The sequence below is a fragment of the Hyperoodon ampullatus genome (assembly GCF_949752795.1).
Source record: "Hyperoodon ampullatus genome assembly, chromosome: 18".
Lineage (NCBI taxonomy): Eukaryota > Metazoa > Chordata > Mammalia > Artiodactyla > Ziphiidae > Hyperoodon > Hyperoodon ampullatus.
Genome location: NC_136931.1, coordinates 50457845 through 50477616, shown reverse-complemented (window position 1 = coordinate 50477616; position 19772 = coordinate 50457845). Strand labels below are relative to the sequence as shown.

The 19772-nt window shown below is 55.8% G+C and overlaps 2 protein-coding genes across 2 annotated transcripts in view; one reads left to right on the top strand and one right to left on the bottom strand.

Annotated features, from left to right (window-relative positions):
• HIPK4 (homeodomain interacting protein kinase 4) overlaps positions 1–3531 on the top strand; it is a gene marked incomplete at its 5' end in the record, with an annotated part of 4007 nt that extends 476 nt beyond the window's left edge. The window contains 3 exons of the mRNA XM_079724089.1: positions 568–924; positions 1833–2669; positions 3225–3531. Of these exons, the coding sequence (XP_079580215.1) occupies positions 568–924; positions 1833–2669; positions 3225–3404 (1374 nt within the window). The 3' untranslated portion in view covers positions 3405–3531. The remainder of the gene's footprint in view (positions 1–567; positions 925–1832; positions 2670–3224) is intronic.
• A 928-nt stretch (positions 3532–4459) lies between these two features.
• Positions 4460–12370, bottom strand: PLD3 (phospholipase D family member 3). The gene is made up of 11 exons (XM_079724427.1): positions 12309–12370; positions 12127–12201; positions 11896–12038; positions 11259–11442; positions 9286–9406; positions 9078–9205; positions 7743–7943; positions 6357–6496; positions 5598–5763; positions 5043–5142; positions 4460–4950 (listed from the first exon to the last, which is right to left on the bottom strand). Exons 1-11 carry the CDS (start codon positions 12333–12335, stop codon positions 4763–4765), a joined length of 1473 nt encoding a protein of 490 aa, XP_079580553.1. The 5' UTR covers positions 12336–12370; the 3' UTR covers positions 4460–4762.
• Between the last annotated feature and the right edge of the window lie 7402 nt (positions 12371–19772).

The window sequence follows — 19772 nt, the reverse complement described above, 5'->3', positions numbered from 1 at the left end:
AGCAGGAGAGGGACGTGATCTGACTCAGGTGGTCACAGGGTCCCTCGGGCTGCATGTGAGAAGCAGACTGGAGGGAGAGGGAGGAACAGGGAGACCAGCAAGGAGGCCCTTCCATTAGTCTAGGCAGGGGATGAGGAGGACAGGACCAGGGTGGGGCTGTGGCTGAGATGCAGAGTGGGCAGAGCAGAAGGTGTTGTGCTGGGGCTGCCCTTCTGTGAGAAGGTGGACGTGTGGTCCCTGGGCTGTGTCATGGCTGAGCTGCCCCTGGGCTGGCCCCTCTACCCAGCCAGCAAGATTTGCTGATGGACAAGGCATGGGGTGAGAGAGAAAGAGACAGGTCTTAACCCTCATGGACATAAGTTCTAGTGGAGAGAAACAGAGACAGAGACGAGTACGCAAACCAGAGACAAAGGCTGGAGGAGACAGATAGGGACGTAAACAAGAGATCAAGATTCACAGATGTAGCGACAGTCAGGTGGCAGATGCAGAAAGACACTGGCAAGAGATGCCGGGGAGGCTCAGATCGATCGGCTGTCCCGGCCCACTTGCCTCCCTCCCTCCGCTCAGGTGATCGACTTCGGCTCGGCCAGCATATTCAGCGAGGTGCGCTACATCAAGGGGCCGTATATCCAGTCTCGCTTCTACCGGGCCCCCGAGATTCTGCTGGGGCTGCCCTTCTGTGAGAAGGTGGACATGTGGTCCCTGGGCTGCATCATGGCTGAGCTGCACCTGGGCTGGCCCCTCTACCCAGGCAACAACGAGTACGACCAGGTGCGCTACATCTGTGAGACCCAGGGCCTGCCCAAGCCCCACATGCTGCACGCCGCCTGTAAGGCCCACCACTTCTTCAAGCGCGACCCTCACCCCGACGCCACCAACCCCTGGCAGCTGAAGTCCTCGGCCGACTACCTGGCTGAGACCAAGGTAGGGGGGCAGGTGGGGTGAGGGCCATCAGTGTGGCAGCTGCCGCATCAAGAAAAAGTCTAGGTTAGATCTCAGAGAGGATTGGAAACTTGAGGGCCAGCTGTGGGGGTTGTCACAGCCAGAGGGAACTGAGGGAGACCCCAGGTGGGACTGGAAGTCAGGGCAGCCTGTCTGCCACCTCTGTGGCTGCGGTCATCAGACTTGTATGGCAAGAGTCTGGCTGAGACAGCAGAAAGGACTGGAAGTTTGGACCAGCCGTGGGAGCTGTTACAGCGAGAGAGGGGTCTGAGCGAGACCAAAGGTGGGACCGAAAGTATATGGCAGCTCCTCTGATAACTCCTGAGCTGGTCGTGGTTAAAGAATTTGGCAAGAATTGTCTGGGCTTGACTCCTGGGAGGCCTGAGGGCTGGGATCAGATGTGGCGATCAGCTGTGGCAGCAAGAGGGATCTGGATTCGATTCCAAGGAGCACTAGAGGTTTAGGGCAGCCCTTCTGCTAGCTGCTGGTAGGGGCTGGACCCATGGCTCGAGGGAGGACTGGAGGGCTGGGGCGAGGTGTGAAACTTGGGTCGGTGAGATCCCTGGGTTAGACAAGAGGAGGACCAGAGATCACCGTCAGCTGTCCTTCCTGCAGCAGTAGGAGGGGTCTGGATTAGACTAGAGGGGTTCTGGTGTTAGTGAGCAGGTGTGGCCCCCCCCTCCAGATGCAAGAGATCTCCAAGTCAGATCATGGGCAGAACTGGAAGTCTGGGTTCCTGTGGGTGGACTTCGTAGCCACAAGAGAGCTCTGGGCCAGACTGGAGGGCCCACCGGAAGCTGGGGGGTCCTATGTGGGCTCCACAGCAGAAGTACCTGGGGCCCAAGTCCTGGACTCGATGTCAACCCCTGCCCCACCCTGTGGCCCACCAGGTGCGCCCACTGGAGCGCCGCAAGTACATGCTCAAGTCACTGGACCAGATAGAGACGGTGAACGGCGGCAGGGCAGCCCGTCGGCTGACCTTCCCCGACCGCGAGGCGCTGGCGGAGCGCGCTGACCTCAAGAGCATGGTGGAGCTGATCAAGCACATGCTGACGTGGGAGTCGCACGAACGCATCAGCCCCAGCGCCGCCCTGCGCCACCCCTTCGTGTCCATGCAGCAGCTGCGCAGCGCCCATCAGACCACCCGCTACTACCAGCTCTCGCTGCACGGCTGCCGCCTCTCCCTGCAGGTGGAGGGCAAGAAACCTATGTCTGTTGTGGATGCCGCGGAAGACGGGCCCCCCTGCTACACTCTGGCCGAGGAGGAGGAGACCGTGGGTCTGGGCAGCGGGCCTTTATTCCGGGAGGGGAAGGCACCAGGCATGCAGAAAGCCATCGATCAGCTGGACGACTTGAGTCTGCAGGAGGCGGGGAGTGGGCTGCGGGGCGAGACCCACACCGACGTCATCCCCGACGTGCTGGCCCCGGTCAAGGCTGCTGCTGCTGGCCGCTGGGTGCCCGACTCCGGCCCCAAGCCCATCCTGGCCTTCTATGGCAACCGCCTGGCAGGCCGCCACAAGGCCCACAACCCACCCGCAGGCTCCAAGTCCAACTCCAACGTCAGCAACCTCATCCTGCTGAGCCAGGCCTCGCCCGAGGAAGACGCCCCGTGCAGGGGCAGCGGCTGGGTGGAAGGAGAGAGGCGAGGGGCCTCTGCGGAGCCGCCTGCCATCCCGCAGCGGGACGGGGATGGGCCAGACATCAAGGACGTGACCGTGGATGCTGAGGTGACCCAGGGGGCAGCTAGGATGCAGGTGGTTCTGGGGTCAGGGCCTCCCCAGAGCTCCAGGATCGGGGCATAGTGAACCAACCTTGCCTCCCGTACATTTGCATGGCCCGCGGCTGGCTCAGGATCCAACACACACAACTAGCCCACCCTCAGCATGTGACAAGGCTCAGCAAACACTAATACACCCGTAGGATGTGATGAAGCTCAGCAAACACTAACCCATATTAAGGCTGTGTAAAAACTCAGAACACAGTAATCCACACACGGGAAGTGATAGAGGCCCAGTACTCTGAACAAGGCCATGGGACAGCTCAGCGCCCCCCAGGAAGATGTAACAGAGCCTCAGCAAACACACCTTCAGGACACATTAAGGTCTCAACACACAGCATTTAAGCCTCCAAAATGGGATGAGGGTTCAGGATGTACAAAATCGTCCTCAGGAATTGACAAGGATGCAGCTGGGATCAGGAGGAGTCCATGAGGGGCAGCGTGGTGGTTCCGGGGTGGGGTGGGGGGCGCTTCTTGGCTGATGCCCATCTCTTCTCCCCAACAGGGGCCAGGTCCTGAGTTCTTCGACCTCAGCAGCTGTCCTGGGGAATGGCTGGGTCAGCCAGACTGGACCCTGGAGAGCGTCGGGGGTCCACGGGCTCAGGGGCTCCCACCATGCCACACCCACCCGCATGGTCCACCCCGGGCCACCAGCTTTCTGCAGCACGTCGGCGGGCACCACTGATGGTGACCCCACCCCTGCCCATCACTGGGTGATGCGCTAGCGGGGCTGGCATCCCCTCCTCAGAGCTATCCCCTGAACTGACAAATTATTCTTACAGAAAGATAATTATCCAGAAATACCCCATTCCCCCCGCCCCGCTCACGGCGCATGCCTGCACACACATCCCGAACACAGGAGGGTTTTGGCGTCTGGCCCATGGCCCCCTCGGCCAGAGGGATGCAGGAAGGGGGCTGCACCCCACTGGCCCTGCTGCCTCTGTTTATTTCAATAAAGCACTGCTCACCAGTACTGCCTCACGCCTGTCCTCCCTGCCTGAGGCCTGGACTGGCACTGGGGTGGGGTTTGGGGGGGCACCCAGGCCCTGCTCTCTAATGCTGCACCCAGCCAGCCACTGGCTCAGGCTGGAGGCTGTGCTTGGCACACTGACCCATCCGCTAAATATGCTCAGTGCCTGGCACGTAAGAATCCACCCTCAGAACATTCTCAGTGCTCAGCAGATGCCAATCTGAGCTTGCCAGATGCCAGGTTCTCAGCGTCTGTTGACCTGTCTTTGCCACACGTGACAGGCTTGGCATGCACTCATCCATGCTTGGGACATGTGAAGTGTAAGTTCACTCAGCAGGTGTATGTAAATTCACGCTTGGTACATGCTCTCATGTCCAGACGTGTGAGTCCACCCTCGGGCTATGGCAATGGCTCAGCGCGTGCTCATCTGGCTGGGGACACACCAAGTGTGCAGCACACGCTGCGCCATGCTGGCTACATGAGGCTCGGTTCATGCCAGCCCACAGGGTCACACGCGCATGCTCAGCACACACTAGCTCATGTGCATTGTGCGCCGACGGCTCAGCGCACACCAGCCCACGCTGGTCACCCACTGAGGGCTCAGCACACACCAGCCATGTGCTGAGCGTCCAGTACACACCAAACCACACTGGTCACATGCTGAGGGCTCAGCATGCGTGAAGGTGTCCCCACCAGAGGGCCATGCCAGCTGTCCCCTACCCGGCACCCCACCTCACACCACTCAGTCAGGCACAGGCTGTACACACAAGTTATTTACTTCTTATTATGACCTCAGGCCCTCTTTGCCCTGGAAAGTGGGGTGGGCCAGGGGGCCAGGCCCAGCATGCACCCCTACTTCTTCGGGGGCTGATCCCTCCCCCAGCTTGGCTGGGTCCTCTGCGGCCACAGCATCAGGCTGGCGGGGGCGGAGGTAGAAGCGGGAGAGCACGGGGGGAGCCTGTGGGAGCCACAATGGGGCAGACAGAAGCGGGGGCACGGGGACAGGGATCGAGACCTGGAACACCCGCGCCCGCGGGGGCCTCGCAGGCCTGTTCTGTCCGCTGGACCGGGCCTCAGAGCAGGCGACAGGCGTTGCCCACGCTGTCAGCTGAGGTGTCAAGGTCATGGCTGTAAGGGGAGTCCCAGTCCCTCAGGAAAACGGCCTCCAGCTGGCTCCGCAGGCCGCCCCGCCCGTTCTGCGTCACCAGCAGAGAGGTGCCCGCCGTCTCGGTGAAGTAGCTGCCGGACCAGTTGGAGGTTCCTACAGGGAGCGGGGGTCCAGAGAGTCAGGGCCCGTGGTGCTGCCTGGACCCCCTTCCGTCCCCCCACCCCGGCGGCGCTCAGGACACTCACCGATGTAGGTGGCACGTTCAGTCACCATGTACTTGTTGTGGTTGACGCGGGTGTAAGGGACTCGGGCCTGGGCCTCGTCCGCAGGGACCACAAAGAGTTTCTGAGAGGGAGGGGAGATGCGGGGTTGGGTTAGAGAAGCCCCAGGGTCTGGGGTGGGGAGTGGAACCAGGTCTGCGGGACTGGGGACTCAGCTTCTTCTCTCGCGGGCCTGGGGGCCAGAATGGGTACTCGGTAAACGCCGGCTGAAAGGGAGGACCCTGTCGCCTCATATGCCACCTGTTCCCTCTAGAATGACTCCGGTTCATCCCTTAGGTCTTACTTCAGATGTCCCCTTTTCCAGAAAGTCTTCCGCGACCCCTCAGGCTGCAGCGGGAGCTTCTGCTGGGCTCCCCCATCCCAGCCCTAACCCCTCTGCCCGTGCCCTTGATTCTGGCCAATCAGGGCACAGCCCACTCTGGGTTGTCCCTGTCAGATGACAGGTGAGCTCCACGATTGCTGTGTCCCCGGTACTGCCCTGCACAGGGGCTGATGGGTAGGTCTGGGGTAGGTGCTTACCACCTGGATGTCAAAGTGGGTGTGGTTGTCACGCAGGGCAGCCAGGGAGAGCAGGAAGGCCCGCATGGATGGCTCAGAGTGCCCCCAGCAGCTGACCAGCAGGCGCACCTTGACGCCCCGCTCATAGGCAGCCCGCCGCAGCCCGTCGTCAATGGCAGGCCAGAACCTGGGGGAGGCGGGTGCAGGATGCGGAGGGAGGCCTCACTTCAGCTTTAGGGAGCCAGGCATGGGGCCCGCTGCAGCTTCTGAGAAGCCCCAAGCCCCCACCCCATCTCTAGCTCCAAGCCCTGCTCCCCCCACCAATCTTCTCATTGTCTTGTCTGCTGCCCCCAGACTACCTGCTCTGAGCCCCCCGAGTCCAGTCATCCCCCCTTCCTATCCCAGATCTCAAACCCAAACCCTGCCACCCCAAACCTGAATACCCTTAGTCCTACCTCCCAAGCCCGTCATCCCATATCCAGCCCACACTCCCTGCCTGCAGAAATCCCACATCCCGCATCCTCTGCCTTAAGCCTCCAGTCCCCCGTCTCCACACCACCCCCCGAATATTTTCATCCTCTTCTCTGTCCCCTTCTCCTTGTCTTGAGCATCCAGACCCACTCTCCCTGTCACCTCTGTCTCTCCCCATGGCGTCCCCTCCCTCTGTCCCCTGGTCTTGGCCCCGTGCCTGCTTTCTGGGCCCCATCGCTCTCTCTCCTGTGTCCTCTTCCACTCACGGTGGCTCCCTACCCCGACCCCTGTCCACGCGCCCAGCGGTACCTGTGTGGGTGGGAGAACTCCATGGTGGGCAGGTAGTTCATGATCGCGATGTAGATGAAACTCCGCGCGTTGTCCACCACGTTGAGGAGGGCTTTCAAGTCTGGGGTGCGGCCACTTGGACACAGTGGTGGGGGTGCACTCTGGGGGATGAGGGGACAGTCAAGACACATGTCCTTCACAGTGGACCCCTGCTACAGACAGCTTGTCACGAGCCAGGTCCTGCGGGTCTCACTAATGCTCAGCCTCCATGAAGGAGAGGGATAATTACCACGTCCTTGTTTTGCAGGTGAGCAAACGGAGGCTCAGAGAGGGTAAGTGATTTGCCTAAGGTCACACAGCTGATAAATGGAGCCAGAGTTTGAACCGAGGCTGTCTGGTTCCAGAACTTATGCTCTAACCCAGTGGTTCTCCACATGAGGTCCCTGGTCAGGCAGCAACAGCATCAGCTGGAAACTTGTTAGAAATGCAAATTCTTGGGCCTCACTGCCCACGGCACACAGAACCAAGGTGCTGGGGTGGAGCCCAGGAATCTGGGTTTCAACAAGCCCTTCTGGTGATTCTAATGCATGCTCAAGTTTGAGGACCTCTGCTCTAATCACTTTTGTCCCTGACTTATAGTCCATCCTGATGGCACTCCTCATGTGCCCAGCCACACCAGGCCCTTCACCCAGCTCTCTCCATCCTCACAACAGGTGAGCAAACTCGAGCTCTGAAGGGGGTAGTGGTAACGGGGGAACCATTAATGTCCCGTGGGAGGTCACTGGAGCAAAGGACCCCAGTGAATCGTGTCCCCCCATCCATGCCTTAGTGTGGCCCTCCAGGATGACACTCGGCTTGGTCAGGTGACTTGCTCGGGGGGACCCAGGTTGGCCACCCCAACTAGTGAAAATATCAACAGCTAAAAACAGCGGTGCCTCGTCCAGAGCGCCAAGGGCAATAGTGGGTGCTGTCCCATAGAACTTTCCGCACTGATGGAAATGTTCTCTATCTGCACTGTCCAGTATGGCAACTGCTTGCTATGTGTGGCTGCTGAGCACTTGAAATGTGGCTGGTGTGACTGAGGAACTGAGTTTTTAACTGTAGTTCATTTTAATTGATTAAAAATGCGACATGCAGCTATACTGGACAGGTCACCCAGGGCTCGGCCTGCATGGACCCAGCCGTGCCTCTCACTAGCCCTAAGAGGTGGTAAATATTGCAATACTTATTTGCTGTGTGAAACCAAGGCCTAGGGAGGTTGGGACACAGCTCAGGCCCTGAGTGAGCAGGAGTGACAGCCAGTGGTCAGGAACCCCCATCCCTACCAAATCACTGGGCAGGGCTTGATGGGGGCCTAGAGAAGGGATGTGGCCGGGGTGTGACAGGCCCCTCTGCCCTCGGACTCACTGCCAGGTAGGCCAGAGCAGGGGTTCCGTTGAGGCAGATTTCCATTGGTGTCTCTTGATTGTAGCGGGTGTCATAAGGCCGGGGCCAGGTTGACGGGATGGAGATGCCCGCCTGGCCCAGGTACCAGTAGGCCTCAAAGATCTTGGTCAGGTCTCGAGCTAGGCAACTGCAGTTGTACATGACCACGCCCAACTCCTTGACCTGTGGGAGGGCAATGCTGAGTCCGGGGGTGGTGGCCTGGTGCCCACAGATGACATGGACACCTGCAGCCCTTCCCCCTGCCCCCCCCAAATCCCCCTACCTGCCCCTTTCCCTTCTATCTCCCCCTCTCTCTGACCCTGTCTTCCTTCTTTCTGCCCCTTAACCACGCCCCCCACCCCCCCACCCCCCCACCCCCCCAGCTAAAGCCCTGGGATGGACATGATCTTGACTCAAGACTAAAATCTTAAGTTTTGGTGAAAATCAGTTATTCCAAAGCTCCAGGTTTCCTGAGCCTTTGCGTACACCGTTGCTTCTACCCTCCACTGAGCTCCTACTCAGTTTTAGGCCTCAGCTGACAGTTTCCTCCTCCAGGGATCCTGACTTGACTGCCCAGCCTGTGTCAGGCATTCCTTGAGGTTCTCAGGGTCCCTTGGGCCTCCTTCATCACCTTCTCTGGTGACAAACCTGCCTCCCCATTGGACTGGGAGGACAGGCACAGGGGATGTCTCAGGGACAGCTGTGTGTTCAGCATCTCCCTGCGGAGCTGGTGAGATTAGGGGTTTGGAAAATATTTGTTGAGCAAATGATCACTGCCTAAGCTGTACCCTTTTCCTGTCCTGTGCCAATTCCTACAGCTCCTCCAGTTATCAGATTAGTTTTCATCTCTTTTGGGAGACTTTCCTTGGTACCCCAGGTTGGGTCACCCGTCCTGGCCCTGACCCCTCCACTTGTGCTCGCCCCTCGCCACCACCTCAGACTTGACCCTTTTGGGCTGACACTGGAGACAGGCCCGTCTCCACCCTGGACCGGGGGTTCCAAGAGGTCCACCACGTTCCCAGCATCAGAACAGGGCTGGGCTTAGAGCAGGCACGCAGAGAGTGAATCATGAAGGTCAAATGGGTGGACAGGGCCTGGAATGTCCTGTAGATGCCATCGGGGATCAGAGGGGCTTCCCTGAGCAGAGCGAGGGGGGTGGAGGGCTGGATTTGGGGATGTTAGGTAGGAGGTGGGAAGGAAGCCATTGCAGAGACTGGAAGAGAGGACTCTGGGGTTGAGGTGGGGCGCAGCGGGAGGCCGTGCGCCCTGTGGGGCAGGGAGCGGCCTAGAAGGGCAGTGGGCAGGGTGCAGGCAGACCTGGGTCAGGGAACGCCAGTCCATGTTGGCACTGCCAAGGTAGAAGTGGGTCTGGTCTACCACCCAGAACTTGGTGTGCAGGACGCCATGGGTCAGCTTCTGCATGTCCACCATGCGGACCTGGGCACCTGGAGGGACAGGGGTGGTGGTCAGGGGCTGGCTTGGGCAGCCCCAGGCCCGGCCCACTCCCAGCTGCCCCCTAGCTCACCGCTTTGCAGCAGGGCCTGCAGATCTGCCTGGGGCTGGGGCCCACTTGGCTTGCTCACGGCAATGCGGACCTTCACACCTCGGGGTGCCAGGGTCTGTAGCTGCCGGAGGACCTCCTCGCCCTGGGGGGAGGGGAGAGACTCTGAGGGGCTGGATCAGCCAACTCTCCAACCCCATGCAGCACCCCCCATGGAGTTGTTTTGAGATTAGGCTTCTAGATCTGATCAGGCTTTACATTAGCCGGGACACTCAGGGAAGGCTTTACACAGGTTAAGATGTTAAAACCTTTATCTGTTTTTTTGTGTGTGTGTCGTAATCGGGCCTCTCACTGTTGTGGCCTCTCCCATCGCGGAGCACAGGCTCCAGACGCGCAGGCTCAGCAGCCATGGCTCATGGGCCCAGCCGCTCCACGGCATGTGAGATCTTCCCGGGCTGGGGCACGAACCCGTGTCCCCTGCATCGGCAGGTGGACTCTCAACCGCTGCGCCACCAGGGAAGCCCCTATCTGTTTTATTTTATTGATTTTTTTAGCCACACTGTGCGGCATGTGGGATCCTAGTTCCCCGACCAGGGATTGAACCCGTGCCCCCTGCAGTGGAAGTGCAGAGTCTTAACCATTGGACCACCTGAGAAGTCCCTTTATCTGTTTTAATAATTGGCGCTCTGAGCCCTGCTAGGGCCTCCCTGCCACTCCTGCCCTTCACGGGACCTTCCCAAGATCCTGACTTGGAAGTATCAATGCCTGTCACAGAAGGGACCTCTGGGCACCTTGTAGGATGTTGGGGGCACAGTGCAGGCTTGGGGTCTGGGAAGGTTTGGGTGAGGCTTGATGATGCCAATAACGTGAATAGCAACAGCCATTGATTCCCTGGTTTCTACTGTGAGCCAGGCCCCTTCTAAGCCCCTTTACATGTGAACTCACTGACTTCTCACCACTCTCACTGATGAGGCAAATCTGAGTATATCCCAAGGTGCAGATGGGGAAACTGAGCATTGGAGAAATCAATGGGGAAGCAGGATTTGAACTCAGATGGTCTGCCTCCTATGTCTGTGCTTTGTGCTTTGAACCATTCCAGTAGGAACCAGCAGGGCGTGGGAGCTCATGACTTTTTTTTTCTTTTTTGGCTTGTGGGATCTTAGTTCTCCAACCAGGGATTGAACCCGCGCCCTTGGCAGTGAAAGTGCAGAGTCCTAACCACTGGACCGCCAGGGAATTTCCAGCTCATATCATTTTTAACTGTCGTATATTTTTTCAGGCAGTGCTTAATAAACCTCACAATTTTAATACATTTTAAGCCTACCTCTGACAAAGAGTGGCAGCAAGGAAAGGGAAAAAAAAGGGACAAATTCACCATGTCTTTCAATGAAGGGCTTATCCACCTAGGCTGTTCCTTTTCAAATCTTGAAGTTTTATGTTTTTTAAGTTTGTCTGCAGACCCTAACAAGGCTATCAGAGCAAATGCTTATAAAGGGCTGACTCTGTCGGGCATTGTGCTATAATTGGCAGGGATTAGCCCGTTTCATCCTCACAAGAGGGGAGTGCTAGATATTGCCCCATTCTACAGATGAGGAAACTGAAGACCGAGAGGTGAGGTGACCTGCCCAAGGTCACACGGCTGGGAAGTGGCAGCCTGGCTTGAGGCTGGGCTGGTACTCACTCCATGTTTCCATTTCTTTGTGTGACAGGGTCGGGGCAGCTTGTGGGTGAGTGATATCTGCCAGCCTAATCCCTCATAACCAAACCCGTACCCTGACATTCAGAGGCTTCCAGATGAATGTGACAAAACGCTCCCAGTCCAGAGGGCCAGGTGAAGACAGTTGCTTCCAAACACCTGTGTCCAACCCGCTGTGTGAGACATGTCCACCTGTCTCCCGGGCTATAGGGAAACCCCTTTCATCCACCTCCCCAATGCCTCCCCCAACGCCCCCCCGCCCCCCCACCCGCTGCCAGCCAGGGCCCAGGTTGCCAGGTACCTGCTGAGCAGAGGGCTCCTGAGTGTGGGTGTCATTGTTGGTGAGGGTCCAGTAGAAGGAGGCAATGTCCAGGCTGCTGTGGGCACCGGCGAGCAGGCCCAGCCAGGCCTGGCTGGTGGAGGGGTTGCCCGTGGAGGCATTGGGGAAGTCCAGGCCCTCGGGAATGCTCTCCACCAGCACTGCTCTGGGGGGTGGGGGGAGGCAGAATCAGCCATAGGGGGCTGGAACGTGAGTGCTCACTTGTCTGCCCACGGAGGATGGAAGACTATGTGTATTTGTGTCGGTACTCATGATTCTCTGTGTGTCTGCATTTGCCTGTCTAGAGGTGTGGAAGGAAGGTTGTGCATGTGGATGTGTGTGTGTGTGTGTGTGTCTGTCCCCAGATGTGGATGGAAGACGCCATGTGTGTCCGTTCACAGACAGATAGAAGATGATGCTGTGGCTGCCATGGCAACAGTGTGGGGGAAGGGGGTGGGCATGGAGGGAAGAACCGTGACGGTCCACTTGGGAGTCGGCGATCACCTTATTCTGTCTCGACCACTGGGTGCAGGCCCTGCTTAGTGCGTGTTGAAGTGTCCCTGGCCTGGCAGCGCCCCTCCCCCCACCACCTGAGGCGCCCACGCCCCCCTCCACTTACTCGCAAGGGTCATAGCAGGGGGCTGGGCGCTGGTTGGGCCCAAAGAGATGCAAATCGCCGTATTCCCATAGAAACAGCTGAGTCATCAGGGCACCGAAGCCCACAACCGCCAGGATGAGGACCAGCAGGACCCAACGGGCTTTCTGTGGGGAGGAGGAGGCGATCAGCCAGCCCAAGGAGGGCAGCCCAGGCCATGGCTGAGACAGAGTGAGGGTGGCGGTGGGCTCCTACCTTTTCTGCAGCTTTCCATGCCTCGATCTCGTTCATGGGTAGTTCGTTGGAGGGCTCCTCAGCAGGCACCTTCAGCTGGGGGACAGGGATGATGGTGTGTGGGGGGGTGACAGGGCAGCTCAGTGGGACCCCCACTCTCTGCTGGGTCCAGCCCCTCCCCACTGGGTCCCCCATCCACCTACCTCCTGGTACATCAGTTTAGGCTTCATTTTGCTGGGCAGCCAGGGGTTATACAGATTCCAGCGACAAAGTGGGTGTGTCAGGGTCTCCAAACTGCAGGGAACAAAAGCTGGCACTGTGTGGGGGTGTTCTAGGCTTTTGGGGACATCACAGAAAGCAGATCAGCCTCGGGCTCACGGGACTCACTGGGTCGCCTTGTCTGTGATCACGGGGGCCACTGGCACTGCGCCTGCCACCCCTAAAGGAGGAAGCTGACTGCTGGTCAGTTGGGATTTCGAAATCCCTCAAGGTCCACCTCCTTTGCTTCCCTCCTATTCCTCTGCGGTGCCCTCCCTGCCCCCCTTTAGTACCCACCATGCCCCCGCCCCAAGCCCCACCCTGCCCCTCATCAGCACCCACACTGCTCCCCATTAGCGCTTTCCCTTCTCTGAGCTCTAACCTATACATTCCCAAAATGACAGCCTCGGATTGGGTCAGCGGAGCCCTAAATCTTTGTGCTTGGCTTCTCCCAGCCCTGGGATTACCCAGAAGTCATTTTCCAGGTGGCTCCTTTGCCCTCTCCCTCAGGTAACCACTAGACAGCTCAGGCCGGGAGCCCAGGACCATCGCGGCCTCCCCGCCAGACCCCAGCCCATCCCCGAAACCATCCTCCCCTCCCCTGCCCCGGAGGGGCCTCGGTCTTACTCGGCAGGCGGCTGCTGCTACCTCCACGGGGCCCCAGCTTCTGCCCCCACAGGCTGAGCAGGGGCGGGAGGAAGGAGGGGGCGGGGCCCGAGGGGCTCCGCCCACTGCAGCGGGGAGTCTGCGCAGTGAGCGCGCCGGTCCGGGCTCACCGCAGGAAGAAGGGGGGCCCGGCCGCCCAGTACAGCCAACCTGACGGGGGTGGAGGGAGAGTACATGGCTGAGCGATCGGCTTTGCTACGATCCACCCTAGAGCCCCCATGTGGGGTAGGGAGGCCACAGGTAAAGAGAAAAAAGACCCCCACATCTTTTCTCGTCTGCAAACCTTGTGAATTTTTGTACCATGGGCATGTATTACCTGGTCAAAAATAAATACATAAATAAGATTAATGACTTTAAAAATTATAAAATGAAATGGAATGATCAAGGCTGAATAACATGATTTAGGGACGTAGCGATGAAATCAGCTTAGAAGACACAGCCCACGCTAAGGGAGGGGAAGAGCGGTGGGGGGGGAGGGGATGGTGGGTTTTCCCTTGGACTGTGGACTGCAGTCAGTGCTTCGTTAAAAAAAAAAAAAAGCCAACTGATATTTTGATAAGGATTTAAAATTTTTTGTCTCTTAAATCCAGGCTCTGGCTGGAGGGGTAAGCAGGGTTTCCCACATACCATCTCATATCTCCGAAGCAGGATTTGAGGCCACAGATGGAGAAATAAATTGGAGGTCCCCCTCCCCGCCCACCTTTCTCAATGAAAGAGGGGCAGGACCCCCTTCCCCACGTCCAGGCAGGAAGTCAACAAATGCAGAGAAGGATTATTACTGAGGGGAGCAACAGCGTTGGAAGTGGTTGCCTTGACAGCGGGATTTGGGGGTGGGTCAGGATTGCTTTTTATCGTCCGCCTATTTTCTTTTTTAAAATTGTGAAATATGAGCGACTTACAGAAAAGAAAACACCTCTGTGCAGGTTAAAAAATAATTATAAAGCCTACACAGGTGTTGCCGCGTCCCAGGTTTTGTCACGTTTTAAAAAATTCATGCGCACGCATTAATGTGTTTTTAAAAAAAGAAGAAAAAAGGAAGGAAATTCCAAAAGGGAGCCAGGTTCTCTCCTTACCGCAATATCCTGCCTAGATGTGAAAGGATAATTTGGAAACCCCTTTCCCCCCAACGTCGGATCCCAGATTGGCAAGGGTGGAAGAGCACAGCTAGATCCCCTCCTATCATTGCAGGGAGCGAGCCAAACCGGGATGGGTCAAATGGATCCAGCAAGAAATGGCAACAGATCAAGGTTATTTGGAACTCCAGAGGTCACCAAGAGAAGCAGAGGATAACAGTCTTGGATGTGGCTGACCTCAGGGTTGGAGGGTGGGGGGAGGGGGAGGCATGGGGCGGGAAACAAGTTTGCCTTTTATTTATTTATTTGTGAAGGGCCTTGGTGAGAAATGTTTTATTTAAGAATATGGGGTTGGAACTGCAGGTGATGTGAAATTAGGGAAGCTAAGATAAACAAAAACAAAACTGGGCAGAGGTAGGGTGCGGAGCTGTGAGGGACGTCACTCTGCAAGGTGAGCCGGGGAACTGGGATGGCCGGTAATAAATCAAAAATAGGAAGAAAATAGACGCATTTCATTCAGTTTGTTAGCGAGCTTTTGGCTTTCAAATTGTGCCGTGATGATAGGTCTGTAATGATGGGTTTAATTTTGACTTGTTATATTTTTATCAAAGCAATACACCTAAGGTATCAATATTTCAAAAGAAAGCTAGTCCTGAAGAGGTGGTGTAGACTGGGTTAGATTGGCGAGGCAGTTAACACTGTGGCTTCCAGAGCCAGGTGCCTGATTTTAATATGAGCCTCAGCGTGTACGTGACTGACTTCAGAGAAGTGACAGTGCATCTGTGCCCTAGTTTCCCCATCTGCAAAATGGGCACAGCAAGAATAGCACCTACTTTTTTACGAGGCTGTTCATTAATTTTGCACACATTTATGGAGTACCTGTGCACCAGGTATTGTTTTAAGCACTGGGGATATCACTGTGAACAAAACAGACATGAGGAAAGACAGACAAAAAACAGTATTAAATTAAATTATATGTTAGAAGGTAATAAGTGCTATGGAGTCTCAGGGAAGAGGGACAGGGGTGGGGCCGGGGTTGGGATTGCTTACAATTTTAAATAAAGAGGTCAAGGAAGGCCTCGCAGAGAAGGGAGTGCCTGAGGGAAAAAAACTTCAAGCAGAGGAGGAATGGAGCTACTGGACATCTTGGGGAAGAGTGTTCTAAGCAGAGGGAACAGCGAGTGCAAAGGCCGTGAGGCAGGAGTGTGCCTGGTGTGGATAGGGAAGAGCGAGGAGACCAGTGTGTCTGTAGTCGAATGGCCTGTGCGAAGAGGGAGAGGAGGTAAGTCTGAGGTGACAGGACCAGATCATGCTGGGCTACCTGGACTGTGGCAAGAAGGACGGGGCCGCGGGTAGGTTCTGAGCAGAGGAGGGAACATGATCTCCTTTGGGGGTTGTGGTGGGTTGAATGGGGGCCTCAAAAAGGATATGTCAGATGTGGTCATCACTCCTGGAACTTGTGAATGTGACCTTATTTGGAAAAAGGGTCTTTATAGATGTGATTAAGTCAATGATTTAAAGATGAGATTATTCTGGATTATCTGGGTGGGTCCTAAACCCAAGGGCGAGTATCTCTAAAAGAGACAGAAACGAGACAGGACCAGGGAGGCAGCGATTGGAGTGATGGGCTGCAAACCCAGGTGCACCCGGAGCCACCGGAATCTGGTGGAGGCAGGGAACAGAATCTCCCCTAGAAGCTCTGGAGAGAGCACGGCCCTGCTGACACCTTGATTTTGGACTTCTGGTCTCCAGAACTGTGAGAATAAATTTCTGTTGTTTTAAGCCACGCAATTTGTGGTCATGTGTTACAGCAGCCCCAGGAAACGAATACAGGTGTTTACAGGCTCCCTCTGGCTGTGTGGGGAACTGACCGGGTGGGCGTGTGATTTGGGGGAACACTGAGGAGGAGCAAATTTGGGAAAAAGACCAGGAATAAATTTTTTTTTTAATATCAAAAATAGGGGCTTCCCTGGTGGCGCAGTGGTTGAGAGTCCGCCTGCCGATGCGGGGGACATGGGTTCGTGCCCCGGTCCGGGAAGATCCCACATGCCGCGGAGCGGCTGGGCCCGTGAGCCATGGCCGCTGAGCCTGCGCGTCCGGAGCCTGCGCTCCGCAACGGGAGAGGCCACAACAGTGAGAGGCCCGCGTACCGTAAAAAAAAAAAAAATAAATCAAAAATAAATAATGTGTTTTTTGAACATGTAAAATTTGAGATGTTTAAAAACTGAGTGGCTGGGCTTCCCTGGTGGCGCAGTGGTTGAGAGTCCGCCTGCCAATGCAGGGGACACAGGTTTGTGCCCCGGTCCAGGAGGATCCCACATGCCGCGGAGCGGCTGGGCCCGTGAGCCATGGCCGCTGAGCCTGCACATCCGGAGCCTGTGCTCCGCAACGGGAAAGGCCACAACAGTGAGAGGCCCGTGTACCGCAAAAAAAAAAAAAAAAAAAAAAAAGGGATCACTTTATACCCATCTGGGGAGTGGTGGCTGGGGGCTCTCTGAATGGTTTAAGGGGTGCGTCTTGCAGTCCCAAACCCCTGGGTTCAGCTTTCAGCTCTGTGTGTCACTGGAAGAAGAGGCTCCCTTCTCTGAATCTCACTTGCATTCTCAGAACAATGGGTAGACTAATTTACCAACCTCACGTTTGCTGGGCAGTCAGTGAAACCATCCATAGCAGGCAGGTAGCACAGATACAAGCTGGCTGGTTAGCTGTGTCCCCTAGTACCCTGGACACACTTTTATCATAGATAAACTTATATGTGTCCCTTAAAAAGCTAAGTCTATGTCTGATTTATCCCTCTACCCACCCTGTGCCCAGCACGTTGTAACCACTCAATAAATGTTTATTGAAAACAGAAGAAAAGAAGCAGTAGAGCGGAAACCCTTGAGAACAGACTTTCTTAGATGTCTCTCTAGATCTAGTGACACTCAGTGTATACACAATGTGTGAGTAGCTTGTGTTCTAAGCCCAGAGCAATAGGGTAGGTGCAGATGACACCTCAGCCTGAGGGTAAAATTCAAGGTCAATTCAAGGTTGATTCAAGCTGTATGAAAGTGCGAAGAAGGATGTGGGGCCAGTTAGCTGCTGAAGCCCACGTGAAGCACTGGACAGGCCATACCTCAGGAAACATTCACTAACCTATGAACCTTCCATACGGTTCAAAACAGAACTATTCTTGGGTTTAAAGGAGCCGATTTTCATTCGATTGTGCAGACCCCTTCAGACTGACTGCACAATTGTCTGTGGTCAAGTCTACAGAAAACAGAACAGGGCACTGGTTTTGTAAACTTTTTTGTTTTGTTTTTAGCAGTAGACCTTTTATTTCAAAGGACCCCCTAGAAGGTGCCCCTTCTAGGGAGAGAAGATGCTCAGTCTGAAAAACAATTAAATAAGTAAAAAAAATACACACACAACCCCCTGTCCCCCAACACTCCATCATGAATGGTGAATACTTCTGAACTGGAACTCAAAAATCTAAGCTGTCCCATCCCTACTCAAACCCCCTCTGTGGCTCCCCATTGCCTCCAGGACCAAGTGCAACCATCTTATGATGTCCTCTTGGGCCCTACATGGACAGCCCCTGTGGACCTTCCCCACCATTACAGCTTCAGTCCCCCTTTCTGACTCCAAAGCTGTCTCCGATTCCCACCTCCTCCCTGAATTTCAGCTCCGGAAGTCCCATGGCCTCCTAGACACCTCCACCCAGGTGTCCCTAAGCCCCATACACCAACCATGTCTCCAATTGTCCTTAGGATCTCTCCCAAACCTGCTCCTCCCCCGGGTCCCCCTTTCAAGGAGAGCTGTTCTACCCATCCTTCAGGTCTCAGCCTGTGCGCTACCTTCTCCAGAAAGCCCTGACTCCCCCAGAGTCCTGGGCCTTGTCCTGGACCGCCCAGAACTTATCCACTTGGCCTCCCAAGCGTGTCTCCCACCCCCCCTTTTTCTCTCCCCTCCATGGCCCCGAACTGGCCTCTCCCACTTGGGTCCCTACTCCAGCCACATCCCGTGGCTCCCAGCCTCCACTCAACCCTTCCAATTCCCCCTCTATCTGAGTCTGACTTGTCCCCCACTCTGCTCAAAACCTCTCTGTGGCCCCCCGGTATCCACAGGATAAAGTCTCAGCTCCTCACTGTGGCTCCCAAAGCCCTGAATGATCTCCCCTCAATAACCTCTTGGGCTTATTCTCTTACCATCCCTGATGGCCTAGTCATATTTAATGTTTTTCAGTTCCTCGAACTGAAACCACACGTTTACCACCAAACCTGCCCACAGCTTCTCCTCCTGCCTAGCATACCTTTTCTCCTCTTCATGTTGCTTATTCCCATCAGCTCGTGTACCACCTCCTCCAGGAAGCCCTCCCTGACCCCCTGTCTGGTCCAGGCATCCTTTTTGGGATCTGACAGTTCCCTGGGCTTCTCTATCCCAGCCCAGACCCCTCTGCCTGTGTTTCCCCCAACCTGGCCCTGAACACCCTGGGCTGTCACTACCTGATGATGGATCTGTTTCTCCCACTGGACTGCAAAACCTGTGAGGGCAGGGCCAGGCTGGCTCAGTCACTGCTGTGTCCCCAGTATCACCCAGCACAGGGACAGTACATGGCAGATGCTCAGTGGCCAGTTCATCCATCTATTCATTCAATGAGTATTTATTCAACGACTACTGCTGACAAGCCCTATCTAGAAATTGGAGATACAGCACAGACAAAAAAAAAAAAAAGTCCCTAGGAAGGAAGAAATTCTTTTGAGGGAGTAAGACAGTAGATTAAATGAGCGAAACATACAGTTGGTGCCTTGGAGAAAAATAAAACAATGAAAATGGTTGATGTCTCAGTTCAAAAAGAACAGCACAACACATCTGGGGCAAAGAAGCATTATTATCCCTGTTTTTCAGATGAGGAGGTAGGGCTCAGGGAAATCACTGCCCAGGTCACACGGCGTTGGTCTGTCGGCCAAGGATTTGAACCCAGAGCTCAGTTCTGTTCCAGGACACTACACTGTCAAACCAATTCCCGAACACAGAATAAGGCAGAATATCTTTTCCTTGCCACCCTCAGGGAGATCTGAGCCTGTGAAAGGATAGGATGTGGGAGAGCTGGGGGCTCCTTACGTTTATGGAACCAGGCACTTCTCAAAACACTTTATATATTCAATTCTAACAGCAGTGTTTTTTTTAGCCCCGGGTAACAGATAAGGGAACAAAAGACCTAGAAAGGTTCAGTCACTGGCACAAAGGGACACAGCCAGGAAACGGTGGAGCCAGAATTTGAGCCCAAGCTGCCTCAGGGTCCTGGGTGTAGACAGCTACCTCTCCTGCTGTGTAACATCTGTAGATCTGTGAAGCCCTCCGTCCCTCCCCAGTAGCCTCTCAAAACCCCTACCAACATCCCTCCCCCATCCCACCCCACCCCAAATCTTTGAGAGGGACATTTGAAGCTTTCTCCAAATACAAAGGATATGTAAGTGCAGCTTTAAGAAGAGGAGTCTGGCTGTCCTTCCAACCAGGCTGCTCTTGCCAATCCATCCTTGGTAGAAGTTCTCCAGCTGCTGCTGCTTCTTCATGTCACATCACGTCACATCAGATCACATCCCTCCTCTCCTCCAAATCCTCCCATGGCTCCCACCTCACTCAGAGTAAAGCCCAAGTCTTCTCCATGGCCCATGAGACCCCAGATGA